Genomic DNA, 20,223 nt, shown 5'->3' with positions numbered 1-20,223 from the left:
GATCTTCCTTGGCAGAGACCCCTACTCTGCGTGTGGTCCAACTCCTTGGGGTAATCTCTAACACATGTTTACCCATCTCTTTTCCCTTAATATCTCTCGTCATACTAGTTTCTGTGAAATACTGATTAATGTTTAGTGTTTTAATAATCACGCTGGTTTAAAATGTCATGTAGGAGGTCATCGTGCCTTCTTTTTCGATTAGCTGTTCGTCTTGTGATGAAGGCAACGCTACGCTGGCCAGGTCGTGTTTATTTCTTGCGTGAAGAGTATTGATAATGATATAGAATGATATAAAAAGTGTTGATGATATACGATTATATAAAGTTGATAATGATATGTAATATTCAAAATATCCTTTATTGCTGCCAAAGGAACTTAATAATATAATCCGACAAACAGATAATGGCAGTTACTAACCCTAAAGAGCGTAATCAACGAATTCTTTACCTAACGCACCCACTACCTGGCTGATCCAACCTCTAGTTCATTAACTAATTACACACTCAACACCTGTCTGATCTAACCTCAAGCTCACTAATCAATAAAATAATGCACCCACTACCTGGCTGATCCAACCTCAAGCTCTTTAATTAATCTCTCTTCTTCTCTCCCTCCCTCCTTCCCCCTCTCTTCCTCCTACCTGCCTGATCTAACCACTAATCTATTAACTAACGCACCAGTTACCTGTCTGATTCAACCACTAGCTCATTGATTAATTAACTAACGCACCCACTACCAGTTTGATTCAACCTCTAGCTCATTATTTTGATTAACTAACGCACCCCCCTACCAGTCTGATTCAACCTCTCAATTAACACCACAGCTTGGGGACTGACGCTGAGGAAGTACCATTCCACCGTGAAGATACCAGACCCGACGGCCGAGTACTTGAGCTATTATACTGACAACGGAGCCTACCATTACTACAACCCTCTCCCCTTCACTAACTTCCGTGATGCTGTTCTGGATGTGTACAACCACTCGGTGCAGCTTGGTGTTCCCATCAGGTAAGGGCATGTGTGGCGGAGTCCTCGGTGGATGGTGGTGGTGGATAAAGGGGATTGGAAGGGAAGGAAGGAAGGAAGGAAGGAAGGAAGGAAGGAAGGAAGGAAGGAAGGAAGGTAGGAAGGAAGGGTGTGTGGAGTGGAGGGGATGGATGGAAAGAAGGAAGGATGGGGGGAAGGGAGGATGGACGGATAGGGGTAAGGGAGGGAGGGGAAAGGAAGGATGGGAGGAAGATGGTTGGAGATAGGAAGGGAGGGAGGGTAGGTGAATGGTGATTGGGGAGGGAGGGTGAAGGAGAGGGGAAGAGGGGAAGGGAAAAGGAGTGTGATACAGAGATAAAGAGGGAGGGAGAGAAGGAAGGAAAAAATGGGGAAGCGAGAGAGGGAAGGGAAGAGAAGAGAGGAAGGGTGCTAGAGGAAGGGAAGAAGATAAATGAAGGAAGAGGAAGGGAGGGAAAAATAGAAAAAATCATCAACGTTCCCGGTTTCCTTTTTAAACATCTGAAAATCATGTTTGGGAATAATTAGTATATTTTAAGAGTTTGATTAATGATAATAAATATGATAATCGCCTGGTCTAAAGCATAATAGCTTCACGAACTGCATCAACAGTTGAAACAATAATTGATAAATGATTCGACATTTACGATTTTGGCAAACACGCGAAAATTAAACTGATATATTTTCGTTGAATTTGTTTCAAGAATATAAACATATCTTAGGAAATTAGAGAAACTGTAAGGGAATAAAATAAGTTACATGTGTTTGTTATCCTGTTATCACTTTCATTCTGTTTACCTTTTCTCATATTTTGACATTGAGAAGCCATTTGGGAGGAAAAAGGAATATGTTCATAGTGATTAACAATGCGAGTTGAGTGAGTGTGAGTGAGTGCATGAGAGAGAGAGAGAGAGAGAGAGAGAGAGAGAGAGAGAGAGAGAGAGAGAGAGAGAGAGAGAGAGAGAGAGAGAGAGAGATTGAGAGAGAGAGAGAGAGAGATTGAGAGAGATTGAGAGAGAGAGAGAGAGAGAGAGAGAGAGAGAAGAGAGAGAGAGAGAGAGAGAGAGAGAGAGAGAGAGAGAGAGAGAGAAAATGTGTGTGTGTACGTGTGTGTGTGTGTGTGTGTGTGTGTGTGTGTGTGTGTGTGTGTGTGTGTGTGTGTGTGTGTGTGTGTGTGTGTGTGTGTGTGTGTGTGTGCGCGTGCGTGTGTGTGCGTGCGTGCGTGTACGTGCGCACGTGTATGCGTGTATGCATGCGTATTCGTGCCAGCGTTCGTATTCGTGCGTGCATGTAAAACTGCCTATGCACTTGGAATCAAGTTAAATAAGCGTGTCGAAAGGTCAGAAGTCGAATAACCTCAAGAAGAGTGTGAGGGTTTGCGGTAGACATCCAAAATGGCCGCCAACTTAGAGCATCAGAAGTAGATTTGTCGAAACTGCAACTGCAGATTTCATTTTACTTTTCCGTCTTTGTGGTTCATGTGTGTGCAATATAGAAACCTTGGCTTCACCAGAATGACTTCCCTTTTATTGCCAGTTAGACCAAGCAAAGGTAACCAACAGCAGAGAAGTATATGCCCTTGTCACATAAAAAAAATATATATACAAATACACACCCATACTCAAACACCATGGGCTAACGTACACCAATCTTCTCAAAAAACAAAATAAATAAATAAATAAATAAACATATAAAATAAATGATAATAAAACAAAAGCACTCGTACCACGACCTGTGAACCACCACCTACCAGGTACCTGCAGCTGGATTCCTGGTGGTACCACAAGGGAGCGGGCGGAGGCGTCAAGAACTGGACCGAGATACCATACATCATCCCCGACGGTATTGGTAACCTTTACGAAACCACTGGATGGCCAATCATCGCTCATAATAGGTACTTCAGCAGCGATACCGACTACGCGCGCCAAAATGGAGGTTTGTGTTGGTAGTTAATTGTACATGTTGATTTTGCTTTTTTTTTAAGTGTTTTTTTTCCCTTTTGGTGTTTATTACCTTATTATTATTGTTGTTGTTGTTTATTATTGTGTTATTACCTCTATTTTTTTGCCTCATTAATTGGAGTTTGGTGTGTAATGATGTTGCATTTATTTCCATCTCGTCTTGTCTTTATGTATCACTGATTCTCTTGTAAATACATATAACAGTTCGCAGTGAGTTCTAAAAATAGTTTTGATGACGAGGCTGGCAGTCGAAGCTTGGCAGGAGGGTTCGAAGAGCTGACGAGAAGCAAGCTTTTCCTTCCTTTTCTGCTTCTTCGTTGCCTTGTTCTTGCTTTCCCTCGTCGTTTCCTTTTCTTTTTTACTTTCCCTTTGTATTTTTCATCCTGCTCCTCTTCTTTCTTCTTCTTCCCCTACTTCATTCTCTCGTGCTTCTTTATCATCCTCCTCTTCTCCTCCTCCTGCTCCTCCTCCTCCTCCTCCCTCCTCCTCCTTCTGCTCCTCCTCCTCCTCCTCTTCCTCCTCCTCCTCCTCCTCTTCCTCCTCCTCCTCCTCCTCCCTCCCTCCTCCTTCTCCTCCTCCTCCTCCTCCTCCTCCTCCTCCTCCTCCTCCCCTTCCTCTCCCCTCCTCCTCCCTCCTCCTCCCTCTTCCTCCTCCTCCTTCCCTTTCCTCCTCCTCCTCCCTCTTCCTCCTCCTCCTTTCCCTCCTCCTCCCTCCCTCCTCCTTCTCCCTCCTCCTTCTCCTCCTCCTCCTCCTCCTCCTCCCCTCCTCCTCCTCCTCCTCCTCCTCCTCCCTCCTCCTTCTCTCCTCCTCCTTCTCCCTCCTCCTCCTCCTCCTCCTCCTCCTCCACCTCCTTCCTCCTCCACCTTCTTCCTCCTCCCCCTACTCCCCCTCCTTCCTCCTCCCCTCCTCCACCTCCTTCCTCCTCCCGCTCCTCCACCTCCTTCCTCCTCCACCTCCTTCCTCCTCCCGCTCCTCCACCTCCTTCCTCCTCCACCTCCTTCCTCCTCCTCCACCTCCTTCCTCCTCCACCTCCTCCACCTTCTTCCTCCTCCACCTCCTTCCTCCTCCAACCTCTCCCTTCGCCAGGCCCCTACGCCTTCACCATCGACGCCGCCACCTCGAAGGCCCTGCCGCTGGAGGAGGCGTTCTGGGACGACCTCCTCGACGAGGCGCTGACGTGGGGCCTCGCTACCTACGAGCAGGACTGGCTGGATCGTCAGTACATGCACACGAGGTAAGGCGGGTCAGGTGTTTTGTGTTATGTTGCGGTTGGTTCCATTTTCGGTCTTCCTTTCCCTTTCTTTATTATTTTGTTTTGATGTTTCTACTTGTTTTCGTTTTTATTTTATTATTTTTTTATCTGCATCTTCACCGTCTTTCTCTATGTGTGCATTTGTCTTCGTCGTCATCGCCGTTGTCATCGTCATCGTCATCTACATCATCACCATCATCATCACCATCATCATCATCACCATCATCATCATCATCATCATCATCATCATCATCACATCATCATCATCATCACTCATCATCATCATCATCATCACAGCATCACAACATCATCATCATCATCATCTATCATCTCATATCACATCATCTCTCACATCCAATCATCCTACTTCATCGTCATCATCACACTCATTACGTCATGTTACCATCTACATTATTATCTCATCTTCACGTCATTCATCCTCGTCATCGTCATCATCTCATCTACTCATCACCATCATCATCACCATCATCCATCATCACCATCATCATCATCATCATCATCATCATCACCATCACCATCACCATCATCCCATTTGAAATATATTTATAACAAATTGAACAGAATGCACAGGACATCATATGCATAATATATACATACACAAAAATATGTGAATAAAGAAATGTAAATCACTATTAAAAAAAAAAAAAAAAAAAAAAAAACGGTCAAAAAATCAACTGAATACAATATTACGAATCAGAATTTCCCCGCATACGATCCATAAATAATACACTCAGTCTTTAAGCAACTCACGCATATAATCTAATTAATAAGTAAGAGTAGCATGTATATGACCGTCACACCTATAATCACACAGCATTTATTAGATACCGCGGTTCAATTAATCAATTTATCGATTTGTTTACAGCCAAGTCTCACGCATTCGACAGAACAAGAACAGTAAGAAGTGCTCTCTTCTCAGTAATGATAATTGGAAAATAATATTAATCGGAAGAAAATAATAAGAAGAAATTAATAATAACAATACTAATACGAATACTAATAATAATAATAATAATAATAATAATAATAATAATAATGATAATAATAATAATAATAATAATAATAATAATGATAATAGTAATAATAATAATAATAATAATAATAAGAGAAATAATAAAAGATAATAATAATAATAGTAAGATAATGAAAAGAAAATTAGGAAGTTGTTTCTTCATATTATTTTATTCTCTCCTAATTTATCGGTTTGTTTACGCCCAAGTCTCAGGCATTCAACAGACTATGTATATGATGCGGTATCGTCCTGCAAGTGCTGAGGAACTTGTGGCTGTACCGAGTGCTCGTATTCTCAGGCAGGAATGAAGCTAATGTTGGCTAATGAGTTCGTACGTTGTCTTCTAAAGGCTGGCGTAAAACTCGGGAAGAAGGACGCGTTATTATTATTTTTGAAAGTCGTGCTGGGCCGATGGTTCTGTTTTAATTTTCAGTTTTTCTTTTTTTTTTCGTACGATCTGTTCACTTTTTTTTTCTCTTAAATAAGAGAAGTCGTGATAATTTAGAAAATGATATGTAATAATAATGATTTCGAAATGTTAGAGAAGCGAATATTATTAATATGAAGGTTAGAAACGCTCCGTCTTTTTATAGACAAGAAACGGTGACGTAACGGTGTATTATTAATTGTGGCCTTGTTAATGATTCAAATGGCAAAGTTGACAAGGTAAGTGCTTACTCACCGATGTACTTGAAGCTGCTCTTGAGAGAATCAGTGACAGATTTAGTCGAGTTTTCATGACTAAGAATATATATTATACATATCCTTATTCAAAATCATACACTCGCCCGGCATACAAATAAGAAAGCTATTCATTATTCAAGAGAAACCAGAGGGTTAGATAATCGTAATTTCGATCTAGTTCACGCAATTCCTGTTTATCATTTTTTTCTCTTTTTTTTATTAATTGTGAGGATGATTCACGTTATGATTCACCCCCCCCCCCAAGGAGTGGTCCCTTCTGAATCATCTTCTGCATCGACTTGAGACTTTGCAATCTCCCTCTTTCGGCGTCTGGGGAAGAGAGAGGCCGGTTTCTCTTTTTACTGCGTTTTCATGATTGTTTTTTTTCTTTCTTTCTCTTTCTCACCGTTCATCTGTTCTCTCTCTTCTCTTGCTTTTGCTTTCTTCTTTTCTTCTCTCTCCTCTCCTCTCCTCTCTCCTCTCTCCTCTCTCCTCTCTCTCTCTCTCTCTCTTCTCTCTCACTCCCCTCACTCTCCACTCTCACTTCTCCCCTCTCTCTCTCTCCTCTCTCTCTCTCTCTCCCCTCTCTCCTCTCTTTCCCCTCCCTTTTCTCTCTCTCTCTCTCTCTCTCTCTCTCTTCACTCCTCTCTCTCTCCCTCCTTCTCTCTCTCTCTCTCTCTCTCTCTCTCTCTATTTCTTCCTTCCTCTCTCTCTATTTCTTCCTTCCTCTCTCTCTCTTTCTTCCTCTCTCTCGCTCTCTTTCTTCCTCTCTCTCTCTCCTCTCCCCTCTCTCTCCCCCCCTCTCTCTCTCTCTCTCGTCTCTCTCTCCCCTTTTTCCTTCCCTCTCCCTTTTTCTCTCTCTCCCTCTCTCCCTCTCCCCTCCCTCTCTCTCTCCTCTTCCTCTCTCTCCCTCTCTTCCTCTCTCTCTTTCTCTCTCTCTCTCTCTCTCTCTCTCTCTCTCTCTCTAGTGACCTGTTTTCGAGATCTCTATCGCTTCACATACCAGAAAAGCCATATGTAACGAATCTTACAGTAACTCCAGTGTCCTCAGCCGACTCCGACCTTAGAGCACGCTAATTCAACCCTTATTGCTCGTAAACAATTCCCATGCTGTTATTCTGATTTCCTCCAAGTGGGATACACTTCCCACACAACTTTACATTGGTGACAGCACACTAGGAAAACGCACCACACAAAACCCTCCGAAGACAACGCACCACACAAAGCCATTCGAAAATAATGTACAAAGTCTTCTGAAGACAATCTATCAACACCTAAAAGCGAAGACACCTTCGCCGATTTCTGCCACTCCAAGACTTTATCTCACAATACGTCTGCGGACTTCCGACATAAAGCACGAAGCCAGTCTTCCCTGCTGAGCTGACATTGCTCCTCCCTCAGCGCACAGTACTTCACCACCTGTCGCAGTCTTCAGCATTTGTTGCACTTGCCCGACGCCTGCAACATTCAACACTACCCTGCCAGTACCTCAGGAGGAGTTTCTTTATCTTCGCTGTTCTTATTTGTTTATTTGTAGTTCTGTCTACCTTCGAGTACTTAATTAATCTCATGTTAATCTGCATCGTGATGATTTCTGAATCCACATGATGCTGAATTCCAGTTTATTCATTATGAACTATTTCACAGGAAAATCTTTCCTGCGTTTGTTTGCATGGCTTCAGTAATTAACTTCTGGGAAAACTCATTCCTATATCCTAGCATGCAAATATTCTTAATCAATTTCCCAACAATCCTGCATTTTCGCATGCAACTACTCTCATTTCCCCGAAGAAAATATATTCTAAGTATGACCTATCTACCTATATTTTCATAGGAACATCTGTTGTCCTCTGCTCTTGCACATGAATCCTACATACTATTTTCGTGGAGAAGCATTCCTGTAATCCCGATTCTTCATTACTGCCTTCAATCTCTCAGGTGAATATTGCAGTTAATACTATTCCGAATCCCTGACACGTTGCTTCCAGTCATTTCCTAATCATTATGAATTTGTGTTAATATTAAAATTCCCTGAGATATGGCATTACATGCTCTGTCGCCAAGACGTCCTATTGTTGTTTTCCTCCATGCTGAAGCCCATTGCCGACCTTGACTCTCGGGTCACCACGTCGCTGCCCTCGCCGCCGATCTCTGGCGCGCCAAGTCTCGCTCGCCCCGCTGACGAGCCCATTTCACGGACGTCCTCGCTGCCGTATCTCCTGCCGACGCACTTCTGTCCTCTACTGTACGTCGCTGTAACGAAATGTCAGCGATGTCTGCGGGTGACCGTCGCCTGACATCCTAGCCGCATTTCGCCTCACTTGCCTGACGTCCTCGTCGCATCTCGTCTGACTCGCCTGACGTCCTCACCGTATCTCGTCTCATTCACCACACCTGTGCCTGTGCTGATGACCCTGGCAAGAATGGCCCTGCCTTGCCTGTTGAACCTCGTGACGCCATCACCATGGTGTCTTCCTCTCCCGAGATGACGAATCCTTCCCGCCAACGACGCGATCCTGATCCTTTCAAGACTTCGTTCTCACAATTCTCCACTCAGTCCTTGTCTCATCACCAACTTACGACTGGCCGGGCACTCGATAAGTTAACTGTGTCTTCAAGCGATCCTGTGGAACGATTGACGAGCTCCGTGACTGACCTCCACTGCTGCGCCCGTCAAGACCATCTGCGCTTCGGAACAGTGACCTGTGCGAACAAACCCCCTAGGCCGCCGACCTTAGAAGTCACCTGTGCGACCTTCTTTCCGTTTCGCCTGCAAGGACCGAGACTCGCTGCATCACCGCCGTCGAGACTTCGTCTTCAGCTTCACCCACACCAGCCGGATCGAGGACGATCCTGGTTAGGTGGCCAAGCGATATAGTGTCCTGTTCTCGTGATCTTTTTCGCCTCACATACCAGAAAAAACATGTTTCTTATCTTACAGTAACTCCACTGTCCTCAGCCAACTCCAACGGATCTACAGCCATGACAATGACGAAGTGGCCTTAGAACACACTAAGTCAACCCTTATTGCTCGCAAGCAGTTCCCATGCTGTTTTTCTGATGCCATTGTGTAAAATTATGTCTTATTTATACTCAAAATGTTTGTTAGAAAATGCTTATTCTGAATCACCAAGTACATTATCGATATTCAAATGTCTTTATGTTTTATGAATATCCAGCATTTCTTCAAGAAATCACCATGTGACCATACGTATCTGAATTTGTGTTCATTCAAATTCTTTCGTGTTTTCCATTATGAAATGTTTCCAAACGAAGTTTGTTCATAACAGTTTCTGAGCAGGCGACACAGACCGCTCGCCCTCGCGGGCATGGCAAGACGCCCTGCTCCTCCCTTTGCGCCTCTACCTTGCCTGCCCTCTGTAGCCCAGCTACCATACTCCCGCAGAAATAAAGGTTCGAATCTGCGACAACTTTAACTCAACACCCGAGAAACAAACCAGCAGTACAGCCCAAGTGGGGACACGTCCTCCCCACATTACACTAGTGGCAGCAAGTGGGATACACTTCTCAAACATATTACACTCTCTTTCCTTCTCTCTCCCTCTCTCTCTCTATCTATCTATCTCTGTCTCTCATATTTTCTCGTCCCCTACCCCTCTTTCTCCCTCTCTCTCTCTATCTATCTATCTCTGTCTCTCATATTTTCTCGTCCCCTACCCCTCTTTCTCCCTCTCTCTCTCTTTTATTCTTCTCTCTCTTTCTCTCTTCCTCCTCCCCCTCCTCCTTTCCTGCTTCACTCCCTCACCTCCTTTCTTCCTTCTTTCCCGTTTCTCTCCTTCCCTGCCCCTCTCTCTCACCTCCCTCCCTCCTTCCCTCCTTCCCTCCCTTCCTCCTTCATTCTTCATTCCTCCCTCTCTCGCTCTCCCTTTCCTTATAGCTGGAAACAATGCAATTGCCCTGATTGGCTATTGCACTTTTAGTCATCGCTGTTCTTAGAATCAGTCTGTACTCTCTCTCTCTCTCTCTCTCTCTCTCTCTCTCTCTCTCTCTCTCTCTCTCTCTCTCTCTCTCTCTCTCTCCCCTACCTCTCCTTACGTCTCCCTCTTCTTCCCTCCCCCTCCTTCTCCCTTCCCCTTCCCTTGACTCCCTCTCCTCCATTCTCCCCTCTTCCCTCCCTTCCTCCCTCCCCCTCCTCCTCCCGTCCTCTCCTCCCCTCTCTCCCTCCCTCTTCCCTCTCCTCCCCCCTCTCCTCCCTTCCTCTCCCCCTCCTCTCCCTCTCTCTCCTCTCTTCCCTCTCCCTCTCTCTCCCTCTCTCACCCCTCCCCCCGTTCCCCTTTTTCAACCGGAACCCGCAGATAGTGATGTTCCCGATTGCCTCGTTGCACCGTTAGTCATCGCCCTTTCCCAGAACGGGTCTGTACTGCCTCGGAGATCTCGTCCGATACCTTCGGACACAAAATTACAGTGACGCGTTTGCACTGAAGTGAGAGTGGCCGCTGTTGTTTACGCCCGTGTTATCGGGGGTCCCATGCGGACGGAATTTTTACGGATCTGTCCGCGGCTGTTTATTTACTTTTGTCTTTTTTATTTATTGTTTGGTCGCCGTCGTTATTTGTTTGTCTTCTTTTAATGATTGAATAAAAGTCTTACTCTTGACTTTTTTTTTTTTTTTTGTTTGGTCGTTGTTATTCGTTTATATTCTTTTGTTGATTGAGTAAAAGTCTAAATTTGTGTCTTCGCGTAATGATAGGTTAAATAGAACTGGTCCTCACCACTTTTTGAAAAGATTACTTTTTTTCTGTTTTTCCGTTTTCCTTTTATTTTCTTCTTTGTTTTTTCTAGTCCCATGCGAACACCAGTCGACTGACAGTCCTTATAGTTCACTGCTAATTCGCCTTTGTATGTTATTTAATACTTATTACCTTTGTTATCTTGTTGGTTGTGCCATAAGGTCGTAAATCAGAATAACGTATTGCATGATTTTGAGTAATATCTCTGTCATGCGATGTCTGTGCCTGTACTGGTGACTTCCTCTGATGTCGAAGTTGATGTTATGCTTTGCTGGCTCTACACTGCGGGTCATTTTGTTTATACTGAAGCACAGATGAATGCATAAATAAGTGAAAATATATAAAATAGATTATATCTGTCTTTATAAGAAAATCAGTTCATTAGCTCTCATAAGAATTAAATTAAATTAAATTATATTATATTATAAGAAAATCAATTCACTAGCTCTCATTAGAATTAAATTGCAACTTCTTATATGTAATGCACTAGTTACTTGATTTATATGGAAATATGTCACAACTTCTACTGGTCATCTCTCTCTCTCGCTCTCTCTCTCTCTCTGTCTCTCTCCTCTCTCTCCTCTCTCTCTCTCTCTCTCTCTCTCTCTCTCCTCTCTCCTCCCCTTCTCTCCTCCTCTCAGTCTTCTTTCCTTCTCTCTTTTCTCTCTTTTCTCTCTCTCTCTCTCTCTCTCTCTCTCTCTCCTCTCTCTCTCCCCTCTCTCGTCTCTCTCTCTCTTCTCTCTCTCTCTCTCTCTCTCCCCCTCTCTCTCTCTCTTCTTCTCATCTTCTTTCTCTTCTCTCCCCTTCTCTCTCTTCTCTCTCTTCTCTCTCTCTCTCTCTCCTCCTCTCTCTCCTCTCTCTCTCTCTCCTCTCTCTTTTTTTTTTTTTTTTTTTTTTTTTTTTTTTTTTTTTTTTTTTTTTTTTTTTTTTTTTTTTTTTTTTTACTCTTTTTTTTTTTTTTTTTTTTTTTTTTATCTTTTTTATCTCTCCCCTCCCCCCCTTTCTTTTCTTTTTTTTCTTTTTCCCCTTTTTCTCTCCTCCCCCCCCCTTTTTTTTTTTCCCTTTTCTCTCTTCTCTTCTCTCTTCTTTCTTATCTTCCCTCTTTCTCTTTTCCCCCCTTTCCTCTTCTCTCCTCTCTTTTCCCTCTTTCTCCCCTCTTCTTTCTCTTCTCCCCCTCTCTCTCTCTCCTCTCTCTCTCTCTTTCTCTTCTCTCTCTCGTCTCTCTCTCTTTTCCCCTTTTTTCTCGCTCCTCTCCTCTTTTTCCCCTCTCTCTCTCTCTCTCTCCTCCCCCTCCTCTCCTCCTCTCTCCTCTCTCTCTCCTTCTCCTCTCTCCTCTTCTCTCTCACAACTCCTTGTCAGAAATTTACCCTTACAAGGTTCACCATCGAAATTTTTACTCAAAACCCCTCCGTTGTATTCATTAAAATTCTGGAATTCCTACAACCCCTCCTAATCCACCCCCTCCCTATGAAAAATTTTTTATTTTATATTATATATATTATTTAAAATTGTATTTATTATATATATATTTTATTTATTATTATATATTTTTTAAATATAATATATATATATGTATATGTAATATCAATCAAAAAATTTCTTTTCCCTTTTCGAGAAAAAAATTACCTCCCCCTCCCTCTCTAACTCTCTCCCCCAACTATTCCCTCTCTAACCCCTACCCCTTACCTGTATACCCCTTTCCCCTACCTCTCTAACCCCCCCCCCCCGTTCTCCTCAGCGCCCTACACACCGACGTCGAGTTAGCGGGGAAATGGCTCGACCAGATGGGCGGGGCTGCTCTCGAGCGTGGCATCAACGTCCAGTACTGCATGTCCCTCACACGACACCTTCTGTATTCCGTCACCCTACCCGCCGTCACGCAGATACGAGTCAGCGATGATTATATGCTCAGTCCGGTAAATATTACATTAACTAATGATGGTGATTTTATATATATATATATATATATATATATATATATATATATATAATATGTGTGTGTGTGTGTGTGTGTGTGTGTGTGTGGTGTGTATTGTGTGTGTGGTGTGTGTGGTGTGTGTGTGTAGTGTGGGGTGTGTGTGTTGTTGTTTGTGTGGTTGTGTGTGTGTGTGTGTGTGTGTGTGTGTGTGTGTGTGTGTGTAAGGTAAGTCCGGTAACAGAGGAGGTATTTGCAGTGGTGGTCGAAAGAGGTGGGGAAGCTAATTCGTAATTGATGGGGAATTGACAAATGCGTAATAACGGTCATTGTTAATTCCGTCAGATTAATCCGATAGTGGAAGAGATTTCGTAGTGACGCCGAGGGTGAAATAATCGGCAGTTGAGGAATAAATGACAGTGCGTTAATTAATAATAGCTATGTCTAATACTTGAAATCTGTCTTTCCCTCTGTGTGAGAGTAAAATGTAATTCCTAGTTAATTATTAGATGGTAAATGCGTAGCTGGAAACTGGCGGTTTGCAACAGCGTAGTCCGGTGGTTAAAAAAACGATTTAATGCTTCCGGGTGAAATAATCCTTGATTGATGAACTGATAACTAATAATAACGAATGGATGACTCATTTACTAATGTTCAAAATGCAACTGAGTAAGCGTAGTAATATAATCCGATAATATATTTTTTTTCTGTGTGTGTGTGTGTGTGTGTGTGTGTGTGTGTGTGTGTGTGTGTGTGTGTGTGTGTGTGTGTGTGTGTGTGTGTGTGTGTGTGTGCGTGCGTGCGTGCGTGCGTGCGTGCGTGCGTGCGTGCGTGCGTGCGTGCGTGCGTGCGTGCGTGCGTGTGTGAGTGTGCGAGATGCGGCTGTGGCTAAGATATAAAAGTCTGATTGATGATTAAATGACAAATGGCTCATCGCGTAATTGATAATTATAAAAAGCTTAATCGTGTAGAGAGAGAGAGCGAGAACAGGAGCTTCATGGTGTGACAAAGGGTGAAGAAAATATGATAAATCAGTGACACAAGCGTAAATGATGATTGATTGATGCAACTTGAGGACGGTAATGGAGAGATTTTGCTGAGCGTGGAATTCCCCTTTGCAGATAGTTAAGGTAAATAATTACAAAACAGTGGAAAGACTTCGTTAAGAAACCCATAAAATATTTAAGCTCAATCACGGGAAAATTATTAATAAGGAAAGAGAATAGTTACGTGGCTTAGAGCAGAATTAGATAACAAAAGACAAAATAATGATGATGATGATGATAATAATAATAATAATAATAACAATAACAGTAACAACAACAACAACAACAATAATAATAATAATAATAATAATAATAATAATAATAATAATAATAATAATAATAATAATAATAATAATAATAATAAAAATAAAAAAAAAAAAAATAATAATAATAACAGTAATAATAATAATGATAATGATAACAGTAATAACAGTAATAGTACTGATAATACTCATGATAACGAAATAATGATAATGATAATAATAATAATAATAATAATAACAATAACAATAATAATAATAATAATAACAACGGGAGTAATTTGATATTCACTTTGATCCCCTAAGCTTTGCCGACGGAAGGACCTTCTCCTCTGTCCGTCATCCTAATCTTCCCTCATCTCCCACAGGACCAGTGGCGCATCGGCGTGACAAACCTCCTCGCCCACGCCCTTGGTCTCAAGCCCTTCAAGGACGTGTTCTGGTCCTCGAAGGAGAATGCCAACAACTTCTTCAAGGACTGCGATCTGGCCCTCCCCGAAAGCATCTGGCACCCCATGGCACTTAGGCACAGATACGGAGGGAGGATCAACGTTACGGGTGAATTCCGTGTGGGCGAGGCTGGGGAATTTGTGAAACGTTTGTGTAACTGGCGTTTAAAGGTCCTTTTGTAAAATATGTTTAAGCGTTAATTTTAATGGGTTTAAATTCTTGTGTATTTGTGGTTTGGGATTACGTTTAAACGTTTGTGTAATTGGGTTTAAAGTATGTAGTCAAGGCTGGGGAATGTTTTGTAAAATGTTTTTGTAATTGGGTTTAGATATTGTTTATTCTAGGTTTGGGAATATTTAGTAAACGTTTAGGTGTTTTGCGTTCAAGGTCTACGAATATTTTGAAACGTTTGTTTAAATGAGTTTAAATTTTTGTGTATTCAAGGTTTGAGAATATTTTGAAACGTTTGTGTAATTAGGTTTAACTTCTGTGTGTTCGAGGTTTGTGTATAATTCTTAAATGTTTCTGTTATCGGGTTTAAATGTGTGTTTGGGGTTTAGGAATATTTTTTAAACGTTATTGTAATTGTGTTTAAAACCTATCAGTATTCGAGGTTTGTGAATATCTTTTAAAGCCCATGTACTTGGGTTTAAATTTTGTGCATTCAATTTCTGGGAATATTTTAAAACTTTAAATTGGGATTAACATGTCTTTTCGAAGTTTGGGAATAGTTTGGAGCATTTGGATAATACGCTTTAAATTTTGTGTGGTTGAGGGTTTGGAAATGTTTTGCAAACGTTTGCGAAATTGTGTTTAAATTTTGTGTGTTTGGGGTTTAGAAATATTTTTAAACGTTTGTGTAATTGTGTTCAAAAGATTTGCGTATTCGAGGTTTTTGACTGAGGTCTGGGAATTTTAAACGTCACTAATTGTGTTGGATTCAATTAAAGGATCAATGAAATGCAGGCAAAGTCGAGAAAATGTATGCACAGAAGACATAGGTCTGATGTATTAAATTTACTAAATATGCACAGCTTAATGTATTTTTCTTGGCGGATGAATACATTTATTTAGATTTAAATGCAGAGAGACAGATATTTAGGGAAAGACTAATAGCAATAAGAAATTAATGAATAAAGATGGAGATATATAATATATACATAACCAGACAGAGATAAAAAATAGATATGGACACAAACAGACATATATCAGGAAAAAATAGATATGAACACAGAAAAAAAAGATATGGATACGACTGAAATATACCAAACAATATCCAGACACTTATGTATATCTGCGCTCAGTATTCACAAACCACAACCTTGCTTTCCTCCCGCCAGCGTCCGGCAAGGAGTGCGTGGCATGGACGGACTTCGGTTGGGATGATAAGTACTACGGCAGCGGCATGGCCCTCAACCTCTGCCGCAACCCAGAGGACCTGAGGGACCGCCCCTTCTGCTACACGAAGGCGGGCTTTGGTAATGGGGCTCCTGCGGTGGTGTGGATGTGTTGTTCTGTACGGCGGTCTTCGTCTGGCTGGGTCTCTCTCTCTCTCTCTCTCTCTCTCTCTCTCTCTCTCTCTCTCTCTCTCTCCCTCCCTCCCTCCCTCCCTCTCTCTCTCTCTCTCTCTCTCTCTCTCTATATATATATATATATATATATATATATATATATATATATATATATATATATATATATATACATATATACATATATACATATATACATATATACATATATACATATATATATATATATATATATATATACATATACATATATATATATATATATATATATATATATATATATATATATATATATATATATATATGTGTGTGTGTGTGTGTGTGTGTGTGTGTGTGTGTGTGTGTGTGTGTGTGTGTGTGTGTGTATGTATATATATATATATATATATATATATATATAATTATATATATATATATATATATATATATATATATATATATGTCATTTTAAAAGGTGGTTTATCGGAAAACATCATTTGTTTATAATCCCTGGTGTTTCATGAGATCCTCGGCTTTCTGGCCCTCCAGATATCCCCGAGGAGGAGTGGGAGTGGGAGTACTGCGCCGCCCCCGTCTGCGACGTCGACTGCTACTTCGGCGACGGAGCCTTCTACATCGGCGGCCACAACGTGACGCAGAACGGCCTCTCGTGCGTCGACTGGGCGGGCGAGTTCGGCCTCTCCGGCGCCCGCTGCCGAAACCCCGACGGCGACGTCGCCCCCTGGTGCTTCGTCGCGGAGGACCACTCGCAGCGGGACTACTGCGACAACGAGTGCCCCGAGGCCGTCGAGTACAGCCCCGAGCTGCAGAGCGCCGTCTCGACCCTCGCCGGAGGGCCTCTGGGCGTGGGCGACAAGGCGCAGAACCTGGACGTCGAGCTCATTATGAAGTCGTGCAACAAGGAGGGCCTCCTCCTCCACCCGACGAAGCCCGCGACGGTCATCGACCTGTACTTCATGTCCCCCGAATACCGGGAGGTCTGGACGGGATACAGCACCGTCGGCGACTACACCTTTGGCTTCATCTTCCTGGCGGAGGTCGAGAAGCCCCTGTCTCTCTCGAGCTTTGACCTCAACCTCGACGAAGCCTTCCTCACCGACGTCCTTCTGTGGCAGAATTACCCGGAGGGATCCTCGCACCAGCAGCTCGTCGGGGTAGGCGAGGGCGTCCTCCTCCCGCCGTGTGGAGGCTTCCTCAACTTCTGCCTCTTCTACACGTCGCCTGCCATCAGCGCGGGGGGCAAGGACCTCTTCATCCTGGGCGAGAGGGGCAAGTGGGTGCCCGTCTCGCCGCAGAGGATTTCGGGCGTTGAGGCGACGTCGACGAGCGTTGAGGTGTCCGTCTCGGGCGTCGAGGGGGAGAGGGTCGTCCTGTCGTTCTCTGACGGCGAAGTCTTCGACGTCGCTTGCGATTTCCAGGCGAGCGGGACCATGACAATTGATGTCTCCTCCCGCGCTTGCAGCTAGCAGAGTGCAGTTGTGAGCTCCCCTAAGTTGCAGTCCGAATGTGCTCTCAGTTCGCTATGAGATTCAATAAAAAAGAATTCTTAAAATTGCCGTATTAATCATCCTAGACACATCAATCACAGAACAGAACAGATACGCAATTCAACAAACATAACTTCTCTTGTAACATATATATTATCACTAGACAGCCCGAAACCCGTGAAATATCTACCGAACAATGTCCCAGAAACGTAAAGAATTAGAAAAGGAAATGACACAATGAGTACCATTTAAGGATTTCACAGGAAACGTGAGCTATTGCTGAGTAACAAAATGATATCAGTCGAGCTAAAAAGGGCCGATGAACCTTTCCTAATTAACGGATGCCTTGACTTAGAATTAATAAAATGTGAGTATAATCCGAACCAGAAAGACTATGCCAATTATGAATCAAAGTGCCGTAATTTTAAAATCACCTTGTGGAATTGTTTAAAGTTTTGTGGATAAACCTAAGTCGGGTTTCGCTTGGTGATATTTCAAACTTGCTTTCTAGTCAGGCATGTTGCTTCATTGTTCAAGGAGAGGAAGAGAGAGAGAGGATTGATAATTTATTATGATACTTTAATACAAAACAGAAAAAAAAATAACAGCAAATATTCAGACAATTATCTGTCTATATATCAATCCGTAAATATATATACACATATATATTATGTACATAAGATAATAACAATGATAATAATAATGATAATAATAATAATAATTCCCAGGGCTAAGCAGCCAGTCTTCCCAGAAGGTGCCCCCCCCCCCAAGCGCTCCCTCTGCTATTTCCTCTTGGCCGAAGGATTCGCGGAAAAGGTCCCCTTCACAACGCACACTAAATGGAAGTAAACAAAGAAAAAAAACGAGAGAAAATTCTCCGTGACGACGTCCTAAGCAAGTGGTTAAGTGGCGGTGCAGCTCCTCCCTCCGGGCGCGGCGCCGGCGACAGACTGGCGTCACTGCGCCCGGGTATGTGGGACGCCCCCCCCCCCCTTCCCCTGGGCATCCGCCGCCTCCCTCTCGCCTCCTGCGGATGGAGGCGTTTTCTTTTTACGTACATATATGGTATATGAACTTACTTTTAGGTGTCTTTATAGGTGTGGTGTGTATGTATATACGATACAAGTACACATACAATCACACACACACACACATACCCACACACTCACACACACACACACACACACACACACACACACACACACACACACACACACACATATATATATATATATATATATATATATATATATATATATGTATATATATATAATATATATATATATATATATATATATATATATATATATAATATATATATATATATATATATATAATATATATATATATATATATAATATATATATATATATATATATATATATATATATATATATATATATATATATATGTATGTATGTGTGTGTGTGTGTGTGTGTGTGTGTGTGTTGTGTGTGTGTGTGTGTGATGTATATATATGTATATATATTATTATATATATATATAGTAAAATATATATATTATGTATATATATATATTAATATAATAATATATATATATATATATATATATAATATATATATTATATATATATATATATTATTTAATATATATATATATATATATATTTATATATATATATATGTATATATATATATATATAATATATATATATATAATATACATATATATATATATATATATATATATATATATATATATATATATATATATATATATACGCATAATAATGCAGGAATTCCCAAGGGCATTTCGAGCCAAATGTATCGTCGCGAACCAAGGCGATCTGCCCGCTTTCGACGCTTCCATGTCAGACGCGTAACGTCACTGATAATGGTATTGGTAATACTAATAACCATTGCTCTACAAAGAGAAGCACTGAATTTTATAGATATTGGCTTTACTATTCATTTGGGAGCCCCACGTTTTATTTATAAGCTTGCTGAATAAAAAGAAATATATGACGAGATAAAAAACAAGAGAAAGGCTTATTTCAACTTATTTCAAATACAAATTTGGCTTTGCAAAAAGCATGCAAAATTAATTATAATGAACAGAATTAACAGTGCTATGCTAGTAATGTATTTAATGTGGTGATTGCTTTCGGTTGAATTTTCAAAGGACGTTATATTTTCTTATTCTTATTTCTGTTCTTGTTCTTATGCTTTTCGCAGTCGATACCTGTTCTTGTGCAACAGGAAAAAAATCAATTGCAGTGATTATGTTTTAATTGTCGTTTTCTAAATTGACATGAGTTTAGATATTTGCTGAGATGCGAATTCATATAATTGTTTCATTCTTTCTATTGTTTAAAGTTATCTATATTATTTTTTTTATCTGTTAATAGAATATATATATATATATATATATATATATATATATATATATATATAGACATAAATATATATATACATATATATATATATAAAATATAATATATATATATATATATATATATATATATATATATATATATATATATATATATTTATATAAACATATATACTCATAGTGTATATATGTATATATAAACACACATATACATATATACACATAGTGTATATATGTATATATAAACATACATATACACACACACACACACTCGTGTGTATATGTGTGTATATATGTGTAAGCATATAGACAGATAGACAGATAGATAGATTAAACAGCGAGGCAGACAGACAGACAGACAGAGAAAGTAAGAGGGAGGGAGGGGGTGACAGGCAGAAAAAATCCCACCCACAGGCGCATCTTCTTTGAATCCAGACATTCAGACGACCGAGCAACGACCTAAACGGACTTGCCATCCCAGCATCTTTAACGTTCGAGA

General features: G+C 41.3%; 1 protein-coding gene across 1 annotated transcript in view; it reads left to right on the top strand.

Annotated features, from left to right (window-relative positions):
- Positions 1–17,437, top strand: part of LOC119576233 — a 30,753-nt gene extending 13,316 nt beyond the window's left edge. The window contains 7 exon segments of the mRNA XM_037923831.1: positions 824–1,007; positions 2,758–2,939; positions 4,052–4,199; positions 12,424–12,601; positions 14,275–14,464; positions 15,697–15,834; positions 16,414–17,437. Coding sequence (XP_037779759.1) covers positions 824–1,007; positions 2,758–2,939; positions 4,052–4,199; positions 12,424–12,601; positions 14,275–14,464; positions 15,697–15,834; positions 16,414–17,351 — 1,958 coding nt within the window. The 3' untranslated portion in view covers positions 17,352–17,437.
- Positions 17,438–20,223: the final 2,786 nt, after the last annotated feature.

Source organism: Penaeus monodon, chromosome 1 (genome assembly GCF_015228065.2).
Source record: "Penaeus monodon isolate SGIC_2016 chromosome 1, NSTDA_Pmon_1, whole genome shotgun sequence".
Lineage (NCBI taxonomy): Eukaryota > Metazoa > Arthropoda > Malacostraca > Decapoda > Penaeidae > Penaeus > Penaeus monodon.
The sequence above is the reverse complement of the archived record's forward strand: the minus strand, read 5'-3'. Positions and strand labels throughout refer to the sequence as shown.